Source organism: Macaca fascicularis, chromosome 8 (genome assembly GCF_037993035.2).
Source record: "Macaca fascicularis isolate 582-1 chromosome 8, T2T-MFA8v1.1".
NCBI lineage: Eukaryota > Metazoa > Chordata > Mammalia > Primates > Cercopithecidae > Macaca > Macaca fascicularis.
Window position 1 is genome coordinate 70,210,463 of NC_088382.1, and position 23,907 is coordinate 70,234,369.

The 23,907-nt window shown below is 41.1% G+C and overlaps 1 protein-coding gene across 1 annotated transcript in view; it reads right to left on the minus strand.

Moving 5' to 3' along the window:
• Window positions 1-23,659, minus strand: part of CA8 (carbonic anhydrase 8) — a 93,479-nt gene extending 69,820 nt beyond the window's left edge. The window contains exons 1-3 of the mRNA XM_005563384.5: window positions 23,307-23,659; window positions 21,950-22,141; window positions 7,449-7,573 (exon numbers count right to left, since the gene is read on the minus strand). Of these exons, the coding sequence (XP_005563441.1) occupies window positions 7,449-7,573; window positions 21,950-22,141; window positions 23,307-23,406 (417 nt within the window). The 5' untranslated portion in view covers window positions 23,407-23,659. The remainder of the gene's footprint in view (window positions 1-7,448; window positions 7,574-21,949; window positions 22,142-23,306) is intronic.
• Window positions 23,660-23,907: the final 248 nt, after the last annotated feature.

Consider the following 23,907-nt stretch of genomic DNA (forward strand, 5'->3'; position numbering starts at 1 on the left):
GAGAATCAGTGGGAGCCTGAGCTTGTTTTCCTGCAACTAGATGGTCCCATCTGGGGGTGATGGGAGACAGTAACAGATCATCAGACATTATATTCTCATCAGGAGTGTGCAATATAGATCCCTCGCATGGACAGTTTACATTAGGGTTCATGCTCCTATGAAAATTTAATGCCACCGCTGATCCAACAGGAGGTGGATTCAGGAGGTAAGGCTCACTGGCCCACTACTCACCTCCTGCTGTGCAGTCAGGTTCCTAACAGGCCAGGTACCGGTCCATGGCCCAGGACTTGAGGACCCCTGTTCTAAAGACTCACCCATTTAGAAAAAAAGTGAGTAGGAAAAAAATCACAAACTGCATTAGAACTTCCCCACTGTATGAAAAACTCCCTGAGTTGTCTATTGTACTCACAGCTGTCTCCTTAGCACTTAGTCCAGGGCCTGAACATGACATACTTTGGATGGATGGATGGATGGATGGATGGATGGATGGATAGATGGATGGATGGATGGACAAATAAAAGAATGAATGGATGGATATGAGTTATTTAGATGGCCACCTGGTTATGGACTATATATTCAAATCAGACGCTACTTATTATCTGAAAACATATTGACACGAAATGTATTTTACTGCGGAATTTAGATCTGTCAGAACCCAGTTGAAAATATTTTCTACCTGCAGTATCTATAACCTTACCCATACATTAATTACATATTATACTCATTTATAGGAACCAATTTTTAGTTTTTCTACAAAGTTGCCTTCTATCATAAAATCAGCTATAATATAAATGCCTTTTAGCAAATTTAGTTTGCCAAAACAACCTTTTGTACATCCTCAAACAATGGCAAAGAATGAACTACTAAAAGAAATACTAACAAGTATAAAATCAAAGGTAGCTTCAAATTAGCTTCTCAAAGGTCAAGTTGGCCTTATTCACTTCTGAGTGGGAATACAGCTAAAAGAACATTTCTGTTTGTTCAACATTGTAATTTATTTTCTACTCAGTAAACTGTGAGGTTTCTCCATGAAATGTAAAAACAAATATGCTGAATCAAAGCAGAAACCATGCTTTTTATGAAGTAAAAATGCAAGTGCTCATTAGAATTCAGGAAACATAAAATTTGTTTGCTTTTTTTTTTTTTTTTTTTTTTTTTTTTTGCCAAGATGTGAGAGGGAGATTCTGCAATCATGACTTCTGGAGAGGCCACTGCACAAGGCTCTCCTGCCTTCATCTGTTTATATACAGGCTCAATCTGCTAGCTCTATGGGAGATTCCGGGATACCAAATCATCATCATCGTAATGATTATTACATTTAGAGACAAGTTGTTCCTTTTTTCTGGTCTACCAAAATAATAAGACTTGCCAGAAAAGCTGAACATTCAAATTTCAAATTATTTCCTTTAGTGTCAGTCCTAACTCCTCTTAATACAAACCTTTCTTTTTACTCCCAAAGCAACCTCAATCCAAAGTATTAACTACAGCTGCAAAATAAAATCTCAAACTAGAGTTGATTTTCCTGGTAATAACTGGCTGTGGTAGGTGAAAAAAAGCACTGCCTAGAGCAGAAGTCAGTTCATGGGCCATTTCTGAGGTTGTGGCCCTGAGCTAACCTCCCTCCTCCACAGACCTCAGTGAGCACCTCTGTAAAGTGGGCAGGAGCAGGCTATCTACTAAATCCATCACCCCCTCAACCCCATTCTTGGAGGTAGCAGGGATTCGACCTTTGCAACACACACCCCTCCTCTGCTGTCACAAAGCCACTCTAACTTCACAGCCTGTAAGACAGGGGCAGGGTGCCACAGCCTCACTACCACCCTCCTGTAGAAGGTGAAAGCAGTCCCCCTCTGAATGTGCGGTGCTTACAGACATCAAAGCTCCTTATATTGGTAGGGGGTGGAAGAACAAAGCCCATTGTGTTGTCTCTCTGCAACTAAACCATAAGCAAAAAGAGCACCAGTAGAGGATAATCCTTACATGGAATATTTCATTAACCAGACGATACTCTTCTTCATCCAGGCCATACATATGGTTTCCTACAAATGATCCTGTGCAATTTAACCTTTTGAACTCTTAGATTTCTTCTATGCTAGATAGGAGTTTGGACTAGATGACCGTGAAAGTTCCTTTTAAATCTGTATTTCTTTCGTGATATATCTTGTATCTAATCTTCAGAATGTTCACTCTCAAACTAAAGTCATCCCATTACATTTCCTTGGAAAATCAATGGAAATCCCTATTTTAGAAAAGGTTCAACAAACATGAAGCTCTATTTGAGATGTTCCTGAAAGTAAAATAACTTGAAAGGTCAAATTTCACTATTAACCAGGCAAACTCTTCCTGGGATCTCCTTAGAATACCAAAATACATGAATAAAAATAAATCCTTCTGTGAGGTGAGCATGCAAATGACTTGGGGAGCAGCAATCTTAAAGACCATTCACTTCTACTAAGAGAACACTAAATACTAGACACTACCATGTGCCGCCTGGAAAGAGAAGAAGAGATGTGGGATATCTGGTGACCTGGTACAGGGGCCAAATGTAGTTAACAGATTAGCGCTATATTATGAGATAAAGTCTTCAGAATATTTTTGTTGGCCTATTTTGCAACCCAGGCCTGGACTCTTCACAATTAAAGCATCCTTCTCTGTACAATGAATTATTTTTCTATTTACCTAATGCACCCAACTTTCCATCAATAGCTGGTATGTGGCACAATCGTCACTAAGTCCTTTCAGAGTACACAGAGCAGCAGCTGCTCTTTAAATACAATATAAAGAAAGATAAGGCTCCAGCATACAATATGGTTAGACCTCCTTCTTGGCAATTCACTCTTCAATCACAGGCTTTTAGGCCTGAAAGGCAAGAAAGTCAGGCTCACCATACATGATCTCTTGCTAGTCTGTGGGCAGGATCAGTGCCTATCCCTGACAAAATTACCATTCATCTGTAGTGATGCAAGAAAAATTGAAATAATGTACATTTTTAAAAACCTAAATCTATTCACTGTATGGGTCCACGACTTATTTTGAGATCACATCCTTCCTACATTTGGCTATTAAAGATCCTCTCTTTATAAAATGATGAGGACAGCAGACAGTAATGTTCTTAATTGGAAAATTAAAACTTGACACACTGTGGGTCTCCCCATCACTTTCACCCAGGCTGGAGTGCAGTGGTGCGATCTCAGCTCACTGCAAGCTCTGCCTCCCGGGTTCATGCCATTCTCCTGCCTCAGCCTCCCAAGTAGCTGGGACTACAGGCGCCCACCACCACGCCTGGCTAATTTTTTGCATTTTTAGTAGAGACAGGGTTCCACTATGTTAATGGTCTCGATCTCCCGACCTCGTGATCTGCCCGCCTCAGACTCCCAAAGTGCTGGGATTACAGGTGTGAACCACCACACCCAGCCCCACTTTTTTGTAAATTGTATTGATCCAGAAAAATCTAAATGCCTGAGAAGCTCTCTTCCCTGGAATTATGAGAGTAGCTATTCATGTATAAAAATTCACTATAATTTACCAAAAATTACACAGACCACAGAGTCAGGCTACTTTGAAGCAGCAAAGATGGCAGTGTCCACAGATAAATGACACACATAGAATATACAGCCTGAACATAGAATGTGAACCTGTGAGCCTAAATACCCAGGAGCCTTAAATCTGTAACAGAAGTTAATGTAAAGGGAATAAACAGTTCCAGTGGAATGGTGAATGCATGGAGTGAAGGCATTTTGCTAACTAGTGTGTTAGCAAAATGGCAAAAAAAAAATCATATAGCATTAAAGTTGGACTTCACAAGCTAAGACATCCAACAAAGTTCAAAGAAAATAAGGAGCTTCCACAGCCACCAGAACAAACACACAAGAATTAATTTTAGTTGAACTCAAACTTGTCTTAAATCAATAATCTTCTACTCACATTAATGTCTTGACTGAATATCACAATGCAAAACACCCACACATTACGGAAAAGGATTCCAGCTGGTGCTGGGTGCAGTGGCACACACCGATAGTCCCAGCTACTCAGGAAGCTGAGGCAGGAGGGTCCCTTGAGATCAGCTCAAATGTATCCTGGGCAACATAGTGAGACCCTCTCAGGTAACAGGAGGAAAAATGCAGCATGATTATATTGTTCTCTTGTTATAAGGCACTGTCATTTAAGTATAACCTGGAGTATTCACAATAGAATTCAGATTTACCAGATGAGAGCATGATAAGCAGTGTCAGATGGCTGTGGAAAGATATGTGTTTCTGAAACCTACAGGTATCAAGAAGGAAAAACACAAATACATCTTGTTTAGTGCAGAGCTGCAGTTTAAACTGTTTAAAGTCCCAAACTCTGTTAATTTTTGAAACCGTGTCAGTGCTGACTACTGGGAGTATCAAAAATCTCTTTAGGGCTGTTGTTATATTTATAATTTCTAAAAGGTGAGGGAAGATAGCTCGATGGATTTCTATTAAAAGCTGTTCCTGGCCAGGCGAGGTGGCTCACGCCAGTAATCCCAGCACTTTGGGAGGCTGAGACGGGCGGATCACCTGAGGTCAGGAGTTCGAGACCAGCCTGGTCAATATGGTCAATTGACCTGGTCAATACAAAATACAACATTTTTGTATTTTTAGTAGATATTGCGTGGTGGCATGCACCTCTTATCCCAGCTACCATGGAGGCCGAGGCACAGAATCGCCTGAAACTGGGAGGCAGAGGTTGCAGTGAGCCGAGACTGTGCCATTGCACTCTAGCCTGGGTGACAGGGCAAGACTCCCTCTCAAAAAAAAAAAAAAGGTCATTCCTGTGTGTTCCATGTAACAGATAGAGTATTTGCTTACAGTGTCTGTCTGTTTAATAAGCCAGCCATTTAATTTTCAATGAAATCAACAAAAAAGAAAAAGGTGCATGGATATGTGATTTTGAGGGAAAAAAAAAGTCAGTCTTAAAATGTAAGTAAAATATGGAAAGTGACCTTTAAAATACACACACACACACACACACACACACACACACAGGGAAAAAAAACCACGTTCCCAAAAGCGTACCTGGTCTTACTCTACACTGTGCGGTTGGCCACGTCCCTGTGCTTGAGGTGGCCCTTGGTGGCAGTTCAGAAGCAGGGGACCTGTAGTCCCCTGTATAAGCCAACTCATACCTAACTCTGTATGAGCCAACTCGTCCCCACTCTCAGGACATTCTTCCACATGGAAACCCCCTCTCCTCTCTTTTACCATAACACAAGAGCACTCTCCTCCTCAGAATCCACCTCAGTTTTCACAGTCTCCACAAAAAGAAATCAATAAACAATCCTGGCTTGCAGAGATCTTCTCCTAGTTCTGCATAACCATAGCATTTACACACTCAACAGGATAGAGCACTAAGTGAACACCGGATGACTGATACAAGTATTTTCTCTGGAATTGGATCAGGGATAATCTGGGATTAAAAGAGAACATAAATATTATTCGCCACGTATTTTGGAAAAATCATAGTCAGCAATTCCATTATCCTAAATACAAATACAAAAGTATTTAGGATATTAAATACAGAAATACAAATATTTCTGCAGAAACAAAGCCTCACTACCAGGATTTAATCTTCATTCAAAACAAACCATTACCTGTGCTTAATGGACCGGAGCTGTTGAAACGCCACCAAGTAACTGAACCAGTCTGGATATTCGGTCCAGAAATGCTATCTGAGTACAGAGCAAAGAGCACAGCTTGCTAATTACGCTTCCCACAGCTTTTAAGTTCTTCATGTCACGAGCAGAGCTATGGAGTTCTCAACCAGAAGTTCTTGCCTCTCCATTTACAGCTACCTCTCCCCAGAACTTTTGTTACTAGAGTCTGTCTTTGAGGGCTGAGATGAAATGAAGAAATGGCCTTTGAAACCCAAAGGAGGCAGGGCAAAGACCTTGACAGTCCAGGGTGGTCTTGCCCCTCACTTTGTGACACACGACCCAGTGGGGTTAACTGTCTTGGATTGTTTTGTGTCTTGTTTCCTTTTTGATGCATTCTGGTGTGAATTTTTCCTTGTCAGGTTGGTTGAGGATGGGACAGGAGCCAGAGGTGACACAGAAGTGTCGCAGGCAGTAGAAAGGAGAGGATATCTATAGGTACTGAGCAAACAGCTCCTAGACAGGTAAGCTCTGAGGGCCTTCCCCATCAAGGCCTTTGAGAAAGTGCTTCTCCTTACTGTCCGCACCACTGCACACCTCCTCCACACTTCAATATGCTGGTTTGGGTTTTCTCTCTCCAGTCTTAAAACATGGAACGTTTCACATCTAAAGTTCACATCTTTTATTAATAATGAAAGACATATCCTGAGCTTCCAGAGATTCTTTTTTATTATAATTAAAGTAATGCTGCAAAACACTTCAACAGCATCTTCTAACATACATGTATCACTGACGTAAAATTATACAGCCATGATTTCCAGCCTCTGAAGTGGTACTGGATATCGTATCCGGTCATGAGCAATTTTATATTTAATATTAAGCACATACACAGTTGGGAATGTCAGAGAAAAGACTGGAAGACCAGTGGCCCCCAAAACATACTCTTACATGACACTAAAGGGCTATTTTCTGGGGTAAACTGAGGTTCCTTCTAGAAATATCATCAAGACCTGGACTGAATCCAACATGCCCTCACTTTCACCAGTGTGGACTGTCTGTCTCCACTGTGCCTGGCAGTGGGCAAATGATGGGAGTAAAAGGGGGGTGAGAGGGAGCTCCGTTCCTCAGGAGCTCACAGGCAGCGAGAAAGACGCTATGAAGACTAAATGGTACAACCCATGGGGCCAGCGCCGTGGCAGTGCCCTATCAAGCATATAGGGAGCACAGAGAGACAGAGGAATTCTGCCTAGAGAAGAAACTAGAGAAAAGTCCCACAGAAGACATAAGATTTCAACTGGCTATCAAAGAAAGAGCAGGAGTTAACTAAGAATGTAAGTCGGGGAAGAATTCTTTGGACAAAAGAATCACTCTCGAAAAATCTCTCTTTCTCCCTCCCTCCCCCAGTGGCTTGGGGTGAATAAAAGCAACCCACCAATTTTAAACTAGCTAACCTAGACTTTTCATTACTGTTGCAGTTTCTCCAATGGTTGTTTGTCTTCAGCTCGTCACCCATTCATAGCATCCACAAAAGTGACCTACTGAATTTGCAGAGGCAGAATTTTTACAAGAATAGTAACACTAGGGTCAAATTTAATACTGTAGATTGCCTTTCTGGCCATATGCTCATGGCACATGCCAAGCCACAAGAGTAGATGGGAAGGAAGCTTCATGTGCTGCCCTAGGCTTCTATTGCATTAAGCATTTTTAAAATTTTAGTATAAACTGATAAAATGCAAGAGCTATGCATCTACTTTTAAACTAAATCATTTTCAGTAAATCGCTGAATACTGTATTCAGAAAACAAGATTTTTACAAGATGATTTGTTACTCTTACCTCCATGGGAAAAGCTTTGAAATTAACCGTGTGCTCAGAACCACGCTGGTTTTCTCTTCCCCAGTGAAATCTCACTTCATACAGTTCAAATTCATGCCCTTGAGGCAATGGTCCTCCCGAAAGAACTGAAAAAGAAAATATATGTTACTGAATTACATCACACATTTACCTCAGCATTATAAACATTAGAGACTTTTTTTTTCACCAAAATGCTCTCATGGGTTCTACATATTAAATTCACAAAGTCAAAATGAGAAATTTACCACAACTGTGAGGTGAATTTAAACTATCTAGGCTTGGCTGAAATTCTTGTCCTGGCCATTCAGACATAGTAGAAGTTCAAAACCTCTGAAAAACTCATAATGATATGTATATTTTAATTTCCTATGTGTTTTCAGTCTAGAAGTAGACAAGGAAAACAAATTCCTCTCTTAGAGATTTAAGCTTAGCACTGATCAAGAGACAGAAAATATGGTTTAACTCTCAGACTGACCAATAATATTCTGTAGATGTCTAAATAAATTAAACTACATTTGCAGATCATCCACTTGTACTAGGAGGCTTCCAATTTAGAGAATTGTGGTGTGGACTAACAAAACTATCCATGAAGAGGATTGATTAGCATTAAGTCAATCAATAATGAAATTGCACTTCAATAGCTGATGGACATTCATTACCACAAATGACACAAAATAAAACTGCAATAAAATATTAACAATACTCAAAATATTAACAATACTCAAAATATTAACATCAGTCCCACAAGATCATGTCTTTTTCTCATTGTTGGATATGATCAAGACCTTTGTCCCCAACAAGGGCACACTAAAGGATAATGAAAAATACATTTGCATGAGAACCTGTCTCAAAACAATAAAATTCTTTAGTTAAAAATTCCCTGACAGCATACATACAAACTTGAAATAAAGTTTCCTACAAACAAATGGTCAATTTCAATACAAATAAAAGTTGTTTAACTCAGGGCATTTTTCCTCTAGCAATTCCCAATTCTGAATAGTATCAGCTAAGAATTTTAGGTTATTTAGCTAACAAAATTCAACACCTTCCCTTTCCTAGAAATAGACTTTTTGAAACAGATCATCCTTCACATTTGGGTTGCCTTTGAGGAGGACATAACAGATTCCACACCTCTTTTGAGGAAGAGTTCTGTCATTCATCCTTATCCTAAAACTCAAAGAAGAAAGCAAATTGGTGCAACAATATTTACTTGTTTGGTTGGTTCTTCATCTAAAGACTTGTTCCAAAAAGGATTTAAGGCTGCTTATGTCAAGGTACATACAATACAGTCAGACAGCATAAATTAGGAAAAAGAACAAGGGGAAGCAAAGAAAGAGGCTGAAAATAGATGGAGAAATGAGGCTATCAGACACAATGAAGGTCATGGAGTCCTTGATAAAGGTACCCCACAAATCTGCTCCCAAGCTTTCTAACAGCTCAAACAACAAAGACAAGCAACATCCAGAGCAAGAACTAACTTTAATTTTTTGAGTGGATACACTTCACATCAAGGGGAAGGGAAGTGAGATTCATGGCCTTTAGGATCACAGTGTCATGCATGATTTTAGATTTTAGTGTTTGTCCTCATGCTTGGTCTGACTTACGTCACACAACAAATCCAAGGGGATAGTGTTATCATCAACCCCACAGACAGGGCAGAAAAGTGGGATGAGAGGGGCTAAGTGTGACCTGCCACAGTCAGCCTCCTAGCAGGCCCCAGGACAGGACCTGGAACTCGAATCTTCTGACCTACATTCCAGGGGTGAGGCAGGGATAGGGAAACCCAAATGTCAGTATCTGTGAGCATGAACTAAAAAACAATGACTTATCTAAGCCTAGATTTATAAACTGAAGTTGCTCCTTGGAGAACTGCACTTCATCCTATTTCCCAGAATAATCGAAAAACTTGTAATACATGGATCAGAAAGGTTTGTAGATACTCAGAACCACAGTGCAAGCTCACTTCACCTTCCTCTCCAATAAACATCCATTCTGTGGATTTAAGAATGTATGAAATGTTTTCTAAATAACCTCACAACTCATGCTTTTCTCTTGGCTGTCCAAATTTGGTCTTAAGAAAAACCAGGACTGAGACTAGGAGTCTACCCACTGTGTACCCCACCTCCCACACCAAAAAGGAAAAAGAGAACGAGAAAATACACCCCTCACCACCCCCAGCAACAGTGGGGCCCAAGGCCTCAGCGGGTGAGCTCTATAACACCACTTCTAAAACAAAGCGATAAAACTGTCCTAGAAAAGGCTCAGCTCCACATGGCTAAGGAAGAAGAAAGAGGAGCGTCATGAAATGAAGCACATGTGAAATGGGAAAGACAATTTTTAAAACTCCTTCCCCAAAACCCCTTTATCACATACACTCAGAACACACACACACACACATACACACACACACACACACAAAGGCACATGGTATTTCTAAAACTGTTCTGTTACAGAGCAGTTTACTAGCTCTACTAGTAAACAGCAGTCTACTGGTACTGTCATATGGAAATGAATGATACAGCTTGTAGCTAGTCTTGACAGTGATTTCAGGGGACCATAAAGAGATCCATGCTTCAAAAATACACTCCCTGCATGACCAATGCTCAAAACTTCCTTAACAGCAATGAAGCCTTTCACTTAAACTTGGAGACAGTTTAAGTGAAACACTGTGGAACTTCAAACTGCATAGACCCATGTTTTGATAGGGAGAACTTCAAAATCCAGAGAAGTTTACTCATCCTTCCAACAGGTATTTTTTTGATCATCTACTACATTGTACCAGGTACTGTATTAAGTATTTACAATACATTGATTTTGACAAAACAGACAAACTTCCCTGGCCTTGTAGATCTTACATTCTATCATGCTGAAGTGTAAATTCATATATTTTTCAAGATCGTATTTTTTCTGAGTCCTATCTGGTTATTACATCACAGGTTTATTAACTGTCATGTCATGATACTCAATACAATGACAATAAAGTAGTTATATTCTATGGTATGAAAGGGAATATACTGAGAAGGGAAGTGTTTTGCCCCAGCCTGGTTCTCCAGGGAGAGGTGACAAAGAGGTGGCTGTCAGCCAGGAACCAGGCTCTGGGTACTTTTCACTGTTGCTGCAGATGAATAATCCAAAGTTAAACCACATTAAAGTCACATAGCCACACAATGCCATAAAAAATGACAAAACTCTGAATTCAGGGTATTATGAAGTGCCAGGTAAGAGCATTACCTGTTCATCCCCCAAGAATGATTGTGTTTACGGACTAAAAATAAACAGCAGCTCTGTTTTATCCATCTGGTTCTTCATCTAAAGACTTGTCTGGTAACATCCTCTTTCAGCATTATTCTTCCTTTTTACTGCTTACATTTTTTTAAATAAAGAAAAAAATGATCTCAGAAGGGGAAGCCTTTTCCTACATTTATCCAAATCAAATTTTGATCAAATTTAATAATTTTAATCCCAGCACTTTGGGAGGCCGAGACGGGTGGATCACGAGGTCAGGAGATCAAGACCATCCTGGCGAACACAGTGAAACCCCGTCTCTACTAAAAAATACAAAAAACTAGCCAGGCGAGATGGCGGGCGCCTGTAATCCCAGTTACTTGGGAGGCTGAGGCAGAAGAATGGCCTAAACCCGGGAGGCGGAGCTTGCAGTGAGCTGAGATCCGGCCACTGCACTCCAGCCCGGGCGACAGAGCGAGACTCCGTCTCAAAAAAAAAAAAAAAAAATTTAATAATTTTGCTGAGTGATATTGGGTCACTACATGGCAGGTTTATTAGTTATGATGTCAGCTGGTTCAATAAAGTTACAATGAAAAAACATGAAACTCCTACTGATGAAATGCTGAATTTTTTTAGAAAAGGAACTTGTGAAAAGAATATAAAATAAACTGATGCCATTGCCACAGCCTCCATTTTCTTTAATGCTCTTTAATATGCTTGGCAATTCCATTTATAAGACATAAACAAGAGCTCCCTGAGAAAGTTTCTGTAAGATTTGAAAACCCTATAAAGATGTGATGTATATACATTTATCTAAATCTATCTAAGCTTCTACAATCCTTTGCTGAAAACCAATTTACCAGATAATTCAGAGGCTAGTGCTCAAGCCTTATTCCTTCTCTTTTCATTTGACTTCAACGCTAAGTTTTGAGATCAACTCGACTCCTGGCCCTGTGCTGACCACTGAGTGTACAAAGCGAAGAAGATCCAGGCTTGGTGTTGACTGGGCAGTCTCAGTGGTTAAAAGAGTAAACTGAATAGTCTAAATAGAACATATTAAGAGCAGGAAAGAGTAGCAGGAGAGCATCCAGCAAGGGACAAGCCAGTAACAAGCATGAATCATAAAGTCAGGGAAGATGTTCCCAAGAAGATATCAGTTCAGCTGAGTCTTGAATAAGCTAACAGGTGAAAAGTGCATGCAGAGTAGAGCACAGAGCCTAAGAAATATTCTGAGACATGAAGCAGTTTAAGTGTGTTCTAGGAGAATAAAATCAAAAGTTAGCAACAGTCAAGGCGGGCATGAGGAGGAGACGTACAGCCTATGCTTAGGAGCGGGGGTTTCTCCTGTCCGGAACCATCGAGGGCTTTTAATCAGGGGACTAACATGGTCGTATTTGCAATTTGAAGTATTATTTGTGCAGTATCTGCAGATGACAGAATAACAAACGGTAAGCCTAACCAGTTAGAAAGCTGCTATCATGTCCAGTCACAGATGGTGAGGCCGGGAGATGGAGCCTGCAGAGCCACACCTCCAGCACAGAGGAAGCCCCACACCAGTGGGTCCCTGGTACACCACTCGAAGGATCCAAAGGATTCATTCTTATTTATTTATTTATTTGTTTATTTATTTATTTTTGAGATGGAGTCTTGCTCTGTCATCCAGGCTGGAGTGCAATGGTGTGATCTCGGCTCACTGCAACCTCCGCCTCCCAGGTTCAAGTGATTCTCCTGCTTCAGTCTCCCTAGTAGTGGAGATTATAGGTGTGTACCACCATGCCTGGCTAATTTTTGTATTTTTAGTAGAGACAGGGTTTCACCATGTTGGCCAGACTGGTCTTGAACTCCTGACCTCAAATGAGCCACCAGCCTTGGCATCCCAAAGTGCTGGGATTACAGGCATGAGTCACCATGCCCAGCCCCAAAGGGTTCATTCGTAATGGGTTTAAAGACTTTATAACCTCAGAGTAACTTTTAAGAAATTCCAATTTTATCTCTAAAACTTCCCCAAAATAGTATTATTTAGCTCTTTTTTAACATTTGAGGCCTTAAAAGCAAAAATTTTTCAATATTTTTAAACTGTCCTTGGCTGTTAACCTATAGCTCTATTAAATATCTTCAGCTCTTAAGGGTAAAGATCATAACAATAGCACGGAGAGCAGGCCGGGCAAAGTGAAGCACATGCAAAGTGATGCAGATGACACCAACTAACCAGGTAATTCAAATGCACCGAAGTTATCCAATAATAAATACAGTAATTAATCCAGCCAGGTACAGTAGCTCACACCTGTAATCCCAGTTCTAAGGGAAACCAACGCGAGAGGATCACTTGAATCCAGGAGTTCATGACCAACCTGGGTAACATAGCAAGACCCCTGCCTCTACCAAAAATTTAAAAATTATCTGGGCATGGTGTCAGGCCTGTAGTCCCAGCTACCAGAAAGGCTGAGATGGGCAGATTGCTTGAGCCGGGGACTTGGAGGCTGCAGTGAGCTATGATCGTACTCCAGCCTGGGCAACAGAATGAGACCCTGTCAAAAGAAAAAGAAAAAAAAAGAAAAGAGAAGAGAAAAGAAAGAAGGAAAAAGAAAGTCAGCCCTGACATTTCATATAAACAAAAAATACGGAGCCTCTTCTTCAGTGAAAATAATTTTTAAGATATTTTTGACAATTTCATCTTTAAATCAGCAAGGTTGCTAAGAAACACTGTAAAAAGTTGTCATGTTTCGGGGGGGGAAGTAGGATTAATAATCATCGCCATCTATCCTAAAATTAGTATTGAGAATTATAAAAGACCCAGAAGTAAAATATTCTAATTAAAGTTTCTATAATAAGTAACAGTGAAGGGCACAAATGACCTATCTTGATTAGCAATTTCTCCCATAATGATGGTCCATTAAAAATGTCATTACCCTTAAGACATTGCTTGTAGTCAGCAGGAGTGACACTACTGCACAAGTGGTATGGGCAGTCTCACACATTTTCTCACTACTTAAGTATCAAACCACTCAGGCTAGAAATCTGTAATTATTATTATTATTATTTTAGTTTTTATTTATTTATGTGTTTTTATTTTTATTTTTATTTATTTATTTATTTATTTATTTATTTATTTATTTTTTGAGACAGAGTCTCACTCTGTCGCCCAGGCTGGAGTGCAGTGGCGCGATCTCGGCTCACTCCATGCTCCGCCTCCCGGGTTCACGCCATTCTTCTGCCTCAGCCTCCCCAGTAGCTGGGACTATAGGCGCCTGACACCACACTCGGCTAATTTTTTGTATTTTTATAGAGACGGGGTTTCACCATGTTAGCCAGGATAGTCTCTATCTTCTGACCTCGTGATCTGCCCGCCTCAGCCTCCCAAAGTGCTGGGATTACAGGTGTGAGCCACCGCGCCGGGCTGAAATCTGTAATTAATTTTTATGCTTACAATCCTCTTTATACCACTGCAAAGATGTTTAATTTTAATTTGCCCGTGTACCTTAAATGTTAAGATTCCTGACAGTGACCCATTTGTCCTGCTGAGAAGCTAAATGATACATGTGGCAGCCTTAATAAAATTCGCCATACTCCAGGAGATATCAGAACCAATAGTCTGGTCAGATCACCCTGGAATGTGATGCTTGCTTCGACTCCGTGTTAGGAGGGAGGGACTCTGCTACCTTGAAACTTGCCCAGAGTAGAGGTAGAAGAATAGTTACAGGATCTGAAACTGAGGGCTCCATCCCAGGCATCTCTCTCCACTGATCTCCTCCACTCCCCTGCTCCACATAACTAACCCATGACATTCTGTAGACTGCATTGCAGAGATCACTCCTGTGTCTTCCCCTCCTTTTCCACTGACACTGCAATGCCTGTGGTTTTGGTTGAGTCTTTTGTACTAACCTTCAAACTGGCTCACACTCTCTCCCAGATCCCATCTCATTAAGTGCTGCCAGCTTGATTTTCTTAAAGCAATGTTCTAATTATGACTTTATCCTACAAAAAAAAAAGAAAGGTTCTACCCTTCTCTGTGCAGGGTCCCTCATGAATTTGCTCCAAAATACCCTCTCTATTCTACTTCCTGTTAACCCCTTTTGTCATGAACAAAATCTTCTCTTCCAGACATACTGAAGGATTAGCCTTTCCTCGTACAACCTCTAGAACTTCCTGTATCTGTGTCCTTTTTGCAAGCTGTCCCTTCTTCCCACACACCCCAGGCTCCCCATATACAAATGCTATTCATACTTCAAGGATTATTTCAAATGCTCTTTCCTCCACAAATCCTTCCCTAAAAATTTCCACCAAAAATAATCTCTCCCTGTATAGCTATAATATATTCTACGACCTACCATTGTATCCTCCTTGAGGGCAGGCTTTGGATCTGATTTATACTTACCTTATCCAAACCATGTAACTGTTTGCAAAAGATGAAACAAAGATTACCAACCGCACTCTGCAGGCCAGATGAAACCAGTGAACATGTACGTTGAGTTCACAGGTGCACATCTCCAGCTTCTCCTGACACATTAAACATCTGGCAAACTAGGCCTGCTTTCTGCAGCTTGCCAGTTCCTGCAGTCCCCACCAGCCCCTACTGTCTTGTCTGCTGACACTGCAGACGAGGCAGAGGGTCAGTAGCTATTTACAATCTCTTGCTCTCCTGGTTGCTCTCATGTATAGTATTATATATGCCTGGATCTAAAAGACAACTGAGTCTATAACTCCCGTAGTAAAGTATCAATAAAATAAGTATTGAGGAATGAAAGACTGTCATGTGAGCAACAGCTGAAAGAACTAAGAATGTCTGAAAAGAAAAACGGCAACTGCATGTTATCCCTGCAGTATTTGAAAGGACGTCAATGTGGAAGTATAATTACATTTGTTCTAAATAGGTCCAGAGACCTAAAAGACAAACAATGGCGGAGATAATAGAACTTTCTGAATTTTGGAATTGCTCAAAAGCAAAATGGGTTTTCTTGTGAGAAACGGATTTCCTTCCCTGAGCTATTCAAGCTGCCCACCCACTTGCCAGGAGGTCTGAGATGGGAGGCTGCACTGGCCCATGCCACTCCGAGAGCCTGTCACTGCAGCCCCTTTTCTAAGCTCCTTTGCTGTCTTATGCGGAAACAGAAGACGAACAAAGCAGCACACAGTCTATGCAGATGCACTGCTCATGGGATACATGCAAGAGAAGACGGTTCAGGAGAAAGCCTTAAGAAACCCTGTTACTGAAGCACAGCGGAACATGAAACACCAGCAGAAAAAAGGCAGTCAAAATTAGGAAGAAGTGTCAGGCAATTGTGCGGCCCAGAGACTAACAGGAGAGAGAACTTCCAAAATTTCCATTTCCAATGCAGCAAAGTTAAAGTCCTGTAAGAATAAAAAATGCCCATTGGATTTAGGGGATGATGAGTTCATCAGTGACCTTGGTTTGAGAAGTTCCAGCAGAGAGGGATGGGGGCAGGGATTCATGCCCCTGAAAAGCCTTAAATTTATATTAAGGCAGTAACTCCAGATGGGATTACATATACAGGAACAATATCATGACGATTATGTTAAACGTTTTAGTTTAATAAGTCTAAGCATTTAAATTATACAACTGTTTTAAACCGTTTTGGCAATTCTTTATGATTTGTTAATATAAACAGAGCAAAAAAAAAAAAAAATAACCCACGTCAAAGACAGCCTCAGGGAGGGCTGAGGTTTTTAGCACAGTGGTGGTGTGAAGTCAGCTTTAATTTCTAAAAAGAACTGTGCTTCTTGTGTGGATTTTTTTTTTTTTAAATTTAAGAAGACAGCATGCTGTATTTGCAGGGGGTACCTCCAGTTAGACAAGGAAGATTGCACTCAAACATTGATCCGCCCTCCCTCCTTAATTCTCACTAAATGGAAAGGGCACAACTTGCCAGAGCAACATCAACAAGACTGGAGAACAACAGCAAAAGAGGAATGCCCAAAAAATTGGGTGGCGGTAGAGGGTGGTGCTGGAAAGCAGACTGAAAGGTAGTGAGTGATTCAGCGAAACAGAGAAAGCTAAAAGCTAAGTAACTACAGGAAGAAGGCCACAAGAGGCATGCAATTCCTACCACAGAACCCAGAAGCTATGGTTTGAATGCCTGCATCCCCCTCCAAAATCCATGTTGAAATTGAATCCCGAATGCAACAATATAAGATGTCCAGGAGGTGATCGGGTAAATGGGATGAGGCCTCTGCTCTAAGAATGGGATGAGGCTCTTATAAAAGGGCTCCAGGGAGCCTGTTTGACCCTTCTGCCTCACACCATGTGAGGACATAGCACCGAAGCACCATGTACAGAGCAGAGGAAGAGCCCTCACCAGACACCAAATCTGTCAGCACCTTGATCTTGGACTTCTCAGTCTCCAGAACCAGGAGAAACAAATTTCTATTATTTATAAATTACCCGTAACTCCACAGTATTTTAGTATAGTAGCCAAACAGACTAAGACATCAGAAAGGACTCAGGAGGTGGTAGCAGTAGAGATACTTCTGAATGTGGCAGTGCAGAGTAGGGAACTGAAAACAGAAAACCCGATTTAAAGTTTTTAAAAGGAGCAGTTAAACCTCATCATGCATGGTCAGGCATGATGATGAGATCCCTGGCAGAAGATGAAGGAAATGTGGACTTGCTAAATGGTGATAGTCTCCTGTCTGTGCCAACAACCAGAAAGCTGGTGGCCAACTTAAGCCATTCCTAACTCCAAAACAAAAACACAAACAGGAAACAAGCATATTCCAGTTAAACTGATATAAGCTACAAAGACTCCTCCAACAACATGGCCAGGTCCTTTCTTGATCATGGTACTGTGAAGCCCAACAGCCCTCAACCCCTGCCCAGGTGCACAGAGCTTCTGATCTGCTTCCTAGACTCATTCTTAAATATGAACAAAGAGCCCAAGATCACTGGCATTTGAGGAGAACCTCCGAAATAAAAGAGGGATACCAATATAAATAGAAAAAGAAACCCAGAGTAAACAGAGACAGGCAGGGATAGAAAAGAAGCAATATAGCAAAGAATGAAGAAAGATCATAAATTCATGAAATAAATACTGGATGTTGTATTTTTTAAAAAAAAAAAGGTTTTTAATAGCAGCATAAGTTCAATGTTTTGAAATTAAAAACAAGAAAGCAGAAAGTAAGAGTTCAATCAAAAGACTAAACGATTAAAAATTGTGGAAATCTACTAGAAAGTAGAAGAGAACAGAAAGAAGAAAGTGGGAGTTACCGAAAGAAGGGGAAAAAATGAAAATACAAAATTTATCAATGAAATAATGTGAGAAATACAAGAAAATTTCTGGTAAATAAAAGACACAATTATCTTGACTGAAAAATCCTACCAAGTGCCCAGCATACAGTGCAGAAACAATCCCACCAAGGCACATGGTTGTAACACTTCAAAACAACAGCAGTAAAGAAAACACTGTAAAAGGTTCCAGAAAGGAAAAAAGAGAAAAGACACACAGAGGGGGTTGAGAAGCAGAATGGCGCTAGATCTTTCAACCGCAACGCTGGAAGCTGGAAGCAATGTAATCATGATGTCAAACATCAAACGACATCAAGAATACTTCTAACCCAGACAGCTACTCCATGCTAACTCCAATCAAGTGTGAAGTATAATAAAGACACTTACAGACACCTAGGCATCCAAGCATGTAGCCCTCACTTGCCCCTTTTCACAGGAAGTTCCCGGAACATGAACTGTAGAAGCAAATAAACCAAGAAATTCCCTGAGATGAGGGAGCAACTCAAAAAAGAGGATGGCACGCATCCCGGAAACATTCAATCTAATACAGAAGACAAACGAGGGGACTTCCACAGCATCCAGGAAACATCCGATCTAACACAGGAGACAAATGAGGGGACTTCCCAGGAGTGAGGTCCAAGGAGCTGCAGGAAGAGGCTGTAAGAGAGGCCTGGAGAGCAGAAAGGAAAAGCAACCTCCACAGGGAAAAAGAAAGGATGAGGAGGATCAAGGGAGGGAAGACAACCTGATGCAGGCGAATATCCTAAGAGAAGATCTGTCATATGTCTGAGAGTTTGGAAATTAATTACTGACAGATAAAAAATTCAATTAACAAAAATGCATTAACTCCAGGAAAATACAAAACATTGTTTAATAAGTGAGACAAAATATAATCTCAGCTGGAAACAATAGTTGCAGTTGTAATAATAAAAATACTGAGTATTAATTTAAATGAAAATGAATTTAAGTAGACTCCAGGGGAATGAGGCATGAGAAATTACTGTACACTATTTGGGTGACAGTTACACTAAAAGCCCAGACTCCACCACTAAGCAATATATCCAAGAAACAAAACTGTACTTGTACCCCTTAAATCTAAACAGATTTTTAAAATTAATTTAAGTACACTGTGATAAGAGAGTGAAATCATAAGAAAGAGAGCAATAAGAAAACTGGCCTCGTCCAGGCGCTGTGGCTCACACCTGTAATCCCAGCACTTTGGGAGGCCAAGGTGGGCAGATCACCTGAGGTCAGGAGTTCGAGACTACCCTGACCAACATGGTGAAACCCCATCTCTACTAAAAATACAAAAAAAAGTTAGCTGGGTGTGGTGGCAGGTGCCTGTAATCCCAGCTACTTAGGAGGCTGAGGCAAAAGAATCAATTGAACCCAGGAGGCAGAGATTGCAGTGAGTCAAGATTGCACAGTTGCACTCCAGCCTGGGTGAGAGAGCGAGACTCTGTCTCAAAAAAAAAAAAAAGAAAGAAAGAAGGAAAATTGGCCTCATCTTCCATAGTAGAGAGTTCACATATAGCTCACATATCAAAGCATAACAGCATTATTATATTCTTACATTCTTGGAGGTAACCACAAAAGAAACAGCTAGAAAGTTTCAAAGTAGTTGTCACTAGGGAACAGCAACCATAGGTGGGGAAGAGCAGGGTATAACCACAGGCAGAAAGCGTATTATTCAACTTTTTTTTTTTTTTGAGACACAGTTTTGCTTTTGTCACCCAGGCTGGAGTGCAGTGGCGCAATCTCGGCTCACTGCAACCTCTGCCTTCCAGGTTCAAGCGATTCTCCTGCCTCAGCCCCGCAAGCAGCCTTTTTAAATTATTTTTTATTTTTTTATTCTTTTTTGTATTTTTAGTAGAGGTGGGGTTTCACCATGTTGGTCAGGGTGGTGTCGAACTCCTGACCTCCAGTGATCTGCCCACCTAAGCCTCCTAAAGTGCTGGGATTACAGGTGTGAGCCATCACACCCGGCCTATTCAACTATTTTGTTTATATTCTATCTCAATAAAGATAAAATATTATTTAAATAAGTGAATGACAGGGTATTTAGAGCTTACAAACGATTCCTCTGAGGAGCTTAAATATCCTAGGGGAAAAAACAACTACTCAAGACATGGTATTTTGGTTACTTTTCTTGAGTTTGCAGAAATATTGGAAGGGAAGGAACAATAAGGAGGAAATTATTATCATGACAGAGAGGAGAAGGGGAATCTGAGGTAGGAAGGTCTCCAGGGAGGCAGGAAAATGGGCTCTGGATCATGAGTGTCCAAATAAGGCCTAGACAGAAATGCAGACAGTTCTTCTTCAGCGGACAGGGGTGAAAGGAGGAAGAGAAAAGCACAAAATGCTAAGTGAGGAAGAAACACACTTCATGGTGAGAGGGCCCAGATGTTGGTCCACAGTCTCTGTTTTAGAGTGAGGCAGAAGATTAAAGAAAATTGTGAGTGTTTGAGAAGGTAGCAGAAGAAAATCGTAAATTCAACTTGCTGAAGTGAATTTGATCTCAGAGCAAGACTAGTCACATACAGATGCAGTGGGGTATATGTGTTTAGTCATTCCTCTCTGCTCCCACAACCCTTTGTAACACTTGCTACATCATGTGTACACTAACACTTTAAAGAACTGGGTTTTCACTACGCTACGAATCCTCAAGAACTGTCTTATCCATTTATATGCAACCAATATTCATCATGGCACCTGACATGAAATGTATTTTTGTTTTGTAGATACATAAACATTCATTTCCAGAAGGTCAAAGCATCTCAACATACCCACACATATGTACTTCTTTAAATTGCTTTTTATATGCCAGAACAGCCAGCATTCAATAATTTTACAATATCCTTTCAAAAAACTACGTAATGTCCCATCAAAGCTAAAAGCACACCCACAAAAAAATTGTAATTCAAGTTGAAATTTACATCTTAAACTGACTCTAAGTACATATAAAGCCCAGAAACTCTTTTGGGCAATGCTCACATGCTGACTAAACTCACAACAGCAAGGGAGACGACATGAATCTATGACTATCTCATGGATTCTAAATTAAAGCTTAGAAACATTTACAATGAATAAAATAAATCCATAGTTGGATATCAACAGCTGCCTTGATTAATAACAAACCTAAAGATTTTATGGTTTGAGGCATCAACTTTATCGACTTGGAATTAATGTTTGAGCACAGTCTCTATTTATCAAGTACATCCTAATATTTCAACATACTTTATTTTTTCCCAAAAGAAAAAGATAGTTATTATTCACTATGAAATGCATGCTATTAATGCTACATTTTTTAAAAATCTGATTTCCTCTTTCCTACAATAAAGCCAAAAACTGATTTCCTTGTTAATTGCCGAACACCTTTTCCACAGAACATTTCAGATCCATCTCAAATAGGTTTGCAAGGGGTAGGGGAGGTTTCATGGGATGGAACTTAAATAAATAAATAAATAAAAGCAAGAGGTTTGTTTACCACTTAAATCTCTGACTGAGTTTAAAGGGTTTTTTTTTTTTTTACTGTTATTAGTTGAAATTATTTTCAGCAAATTAATACAGTAGAGAAAATTAACCTGAGAAGTTTACCTTGAATGCCACATTATGTCAATAAATCCTAATTTTTGGTTTCACAAAGTAGCAAAACAGAATTATGATTATCTAAGTGATTTAAGCTAACCAACAATGTTGGACAAAATGCAGATCAGTGCACCTGCATGTACCTGTCCTCATATTTCACAAGGTATAAGGTGATCAAACCAATGTTGTTCCAGTAACATCGTAAGAAGCAGAACAACCGACTGATAATCATCATAATTTCACCCTTTTATCCTTTCAAAATTGTTTCAGAAGGTAATTCCCAAAAATGCTTTATATTATAATATAAAGGTATCCTGAACATAGAGATACGTCAGTTGTACTTTTTAAATTGTGCAAGTTAAATCACAGTTCGATAACTCCATGCTGACTTCTAGTTTAAAAGACCACACAAACATATTTTCTAAAATACCTGATTTTGACTTCAGGATAACCTGAATGGTATGTCCATCATTGGTGACTTCACAGTCTCGGCAGACCACATAATTTGGGGAGAGGCGGACATCCAGCAGTGAGGGGTCATACCTAGCCTCTCTTGAGTTTAGGTTAATAGGAGACTGGTATTCCCCATTAGCATCAGGAAACACCAGACCCCACTCAACACCTAAGAACAAAATGAAATACATTAAAAACAGGTTAAAAAATAAGTTACAGTAAAATTTAACATGTAAAAACCAAACACTTAGAATCCTTGATATTATGAAGACAGTAATGATACCATCACTATACAGATGAAATATGGTAATTCTATGTGTTTTTGCATTCATTATTTGAATGATCTGATATTATCAAATACCATATACAAATTCCCGGACTAACAAAATATTCTATTTGTATTTGTCAACAAAGACATAATAATTTATGACTCTAGGAAATGTGGGTCATCTTTAAGTGATTAGAAAAAAAGAATACCAGAACAATTTCTTCTGCTTATTAGTTCAAAATTACATTCAGTATTTGGGAAATAGCTGTAACTTTAAACATACATTGTGACAGTCAAAAACCCTAACTCTCATGCTAGTAAATAGACGCCCCTTATCAGAAATGCAAGTGCAGTATTTTAAAGTGTGCATATGTATATATCTATGTACATATATATTCCCATACTCTTTCCAAATTTTTTATAATTAAAATTATATATTCTATATTGGTTTCAACATATGTAGTAAACATCAGCACTACTGGTTGGCTCTAATAGGAGCCCTAGGTCTTTAATAAATCTAGGAAACTCTGGTTTTTCAGAGAGTCAACCGCTTCTCGCCAAACCCAACGATTCAGTCTGAAATTTAGGACATACTTTAGAAAGACGAGCGTTGCTAGCAGGCTTCACGAAAAGACCAGAGGCAGAAACACTTTCTCCCCAAAGTCTTCAAGTCAAAAAAGAATTCTTAACACTAACACTGTCTTCCTCAGGTGTTAAGTAAAATGTACCGCTGCTCTTCTTGACTACTCAGAAGACATAAAAGGTACAGCCATGGCTTGGAGGCTAGCCCGCCCTCCGGACCGCAGCAGGTGCGAACGCCAGCCCTGCAGAAGGCTCCCGGGCCACAGCGAAGGCGGCGGGAGAACGCAGGCGGCGAGCACGCCTCCCTGGAACGCCTCCCGCCCGAAACGCGCCAGGGGAGTGGGAAAGTGGCGGAGACCCCCGTGGGAAAGAGGGGACGTGGAGGTGCTCGGAGCGCGCGGCAGCAGCAGGACTCGAGTCCCGCGCTCGGCGAGACACTGACGCCGCCGCGGGACCCTGGACACCCCGACTCGTGGCCGCTTACCTTCCTCGTAGCCCCACTCCACACCCTCCTCCTCTTCCTCCTCATCCTCTTCCTTCTCGGGGAAGGCGACCGTATCTTCGATGAAGCTTAGGTCCGCCATGGGAAGGCCGTGGGGCCCCTTGGCGCTCTCGGCGGCGGTGCCTGCGCCTTCGCGGGGCTCGGGGCTGGAGCGGGAGTGGAGCGCGCGTGGGGGAGTGTGAGCGCGCGTGAGCGGCAATGTGGGTGCGAGCGCGCCTGCGGGTGTGAACTGCAGTGTGAGTGCAAGCGGGCTTACGTTCGGCCCGAGTGTTCCAGAGACCTGCGCGGGGAGCGCGTCCGGAGGCCCCAGCGGAACAAGGGAGCCGCGGTGGCCTGGGGAGCGAGCGCCTGGCGAATTTTATACCCGGCCGGGGCGTGTCTGGCACGCGAGGATCCGCCCCCTTCTCTCTTTGGCCGCGGGGGCCAGGGAGCCGACAGTTAGAATGGGCCTTGGGCGACCAGTCCCAAGTCACGGAAATGTCGACGCATCCCCGTCCGCCCTTCCCCCGGGGTCGCCCCTGGTGCTTCCTCGCAGCGGAGACTCCTGCTCTGCCTCCCGCGCCTTCCTTCCAGAAGCCCGCAA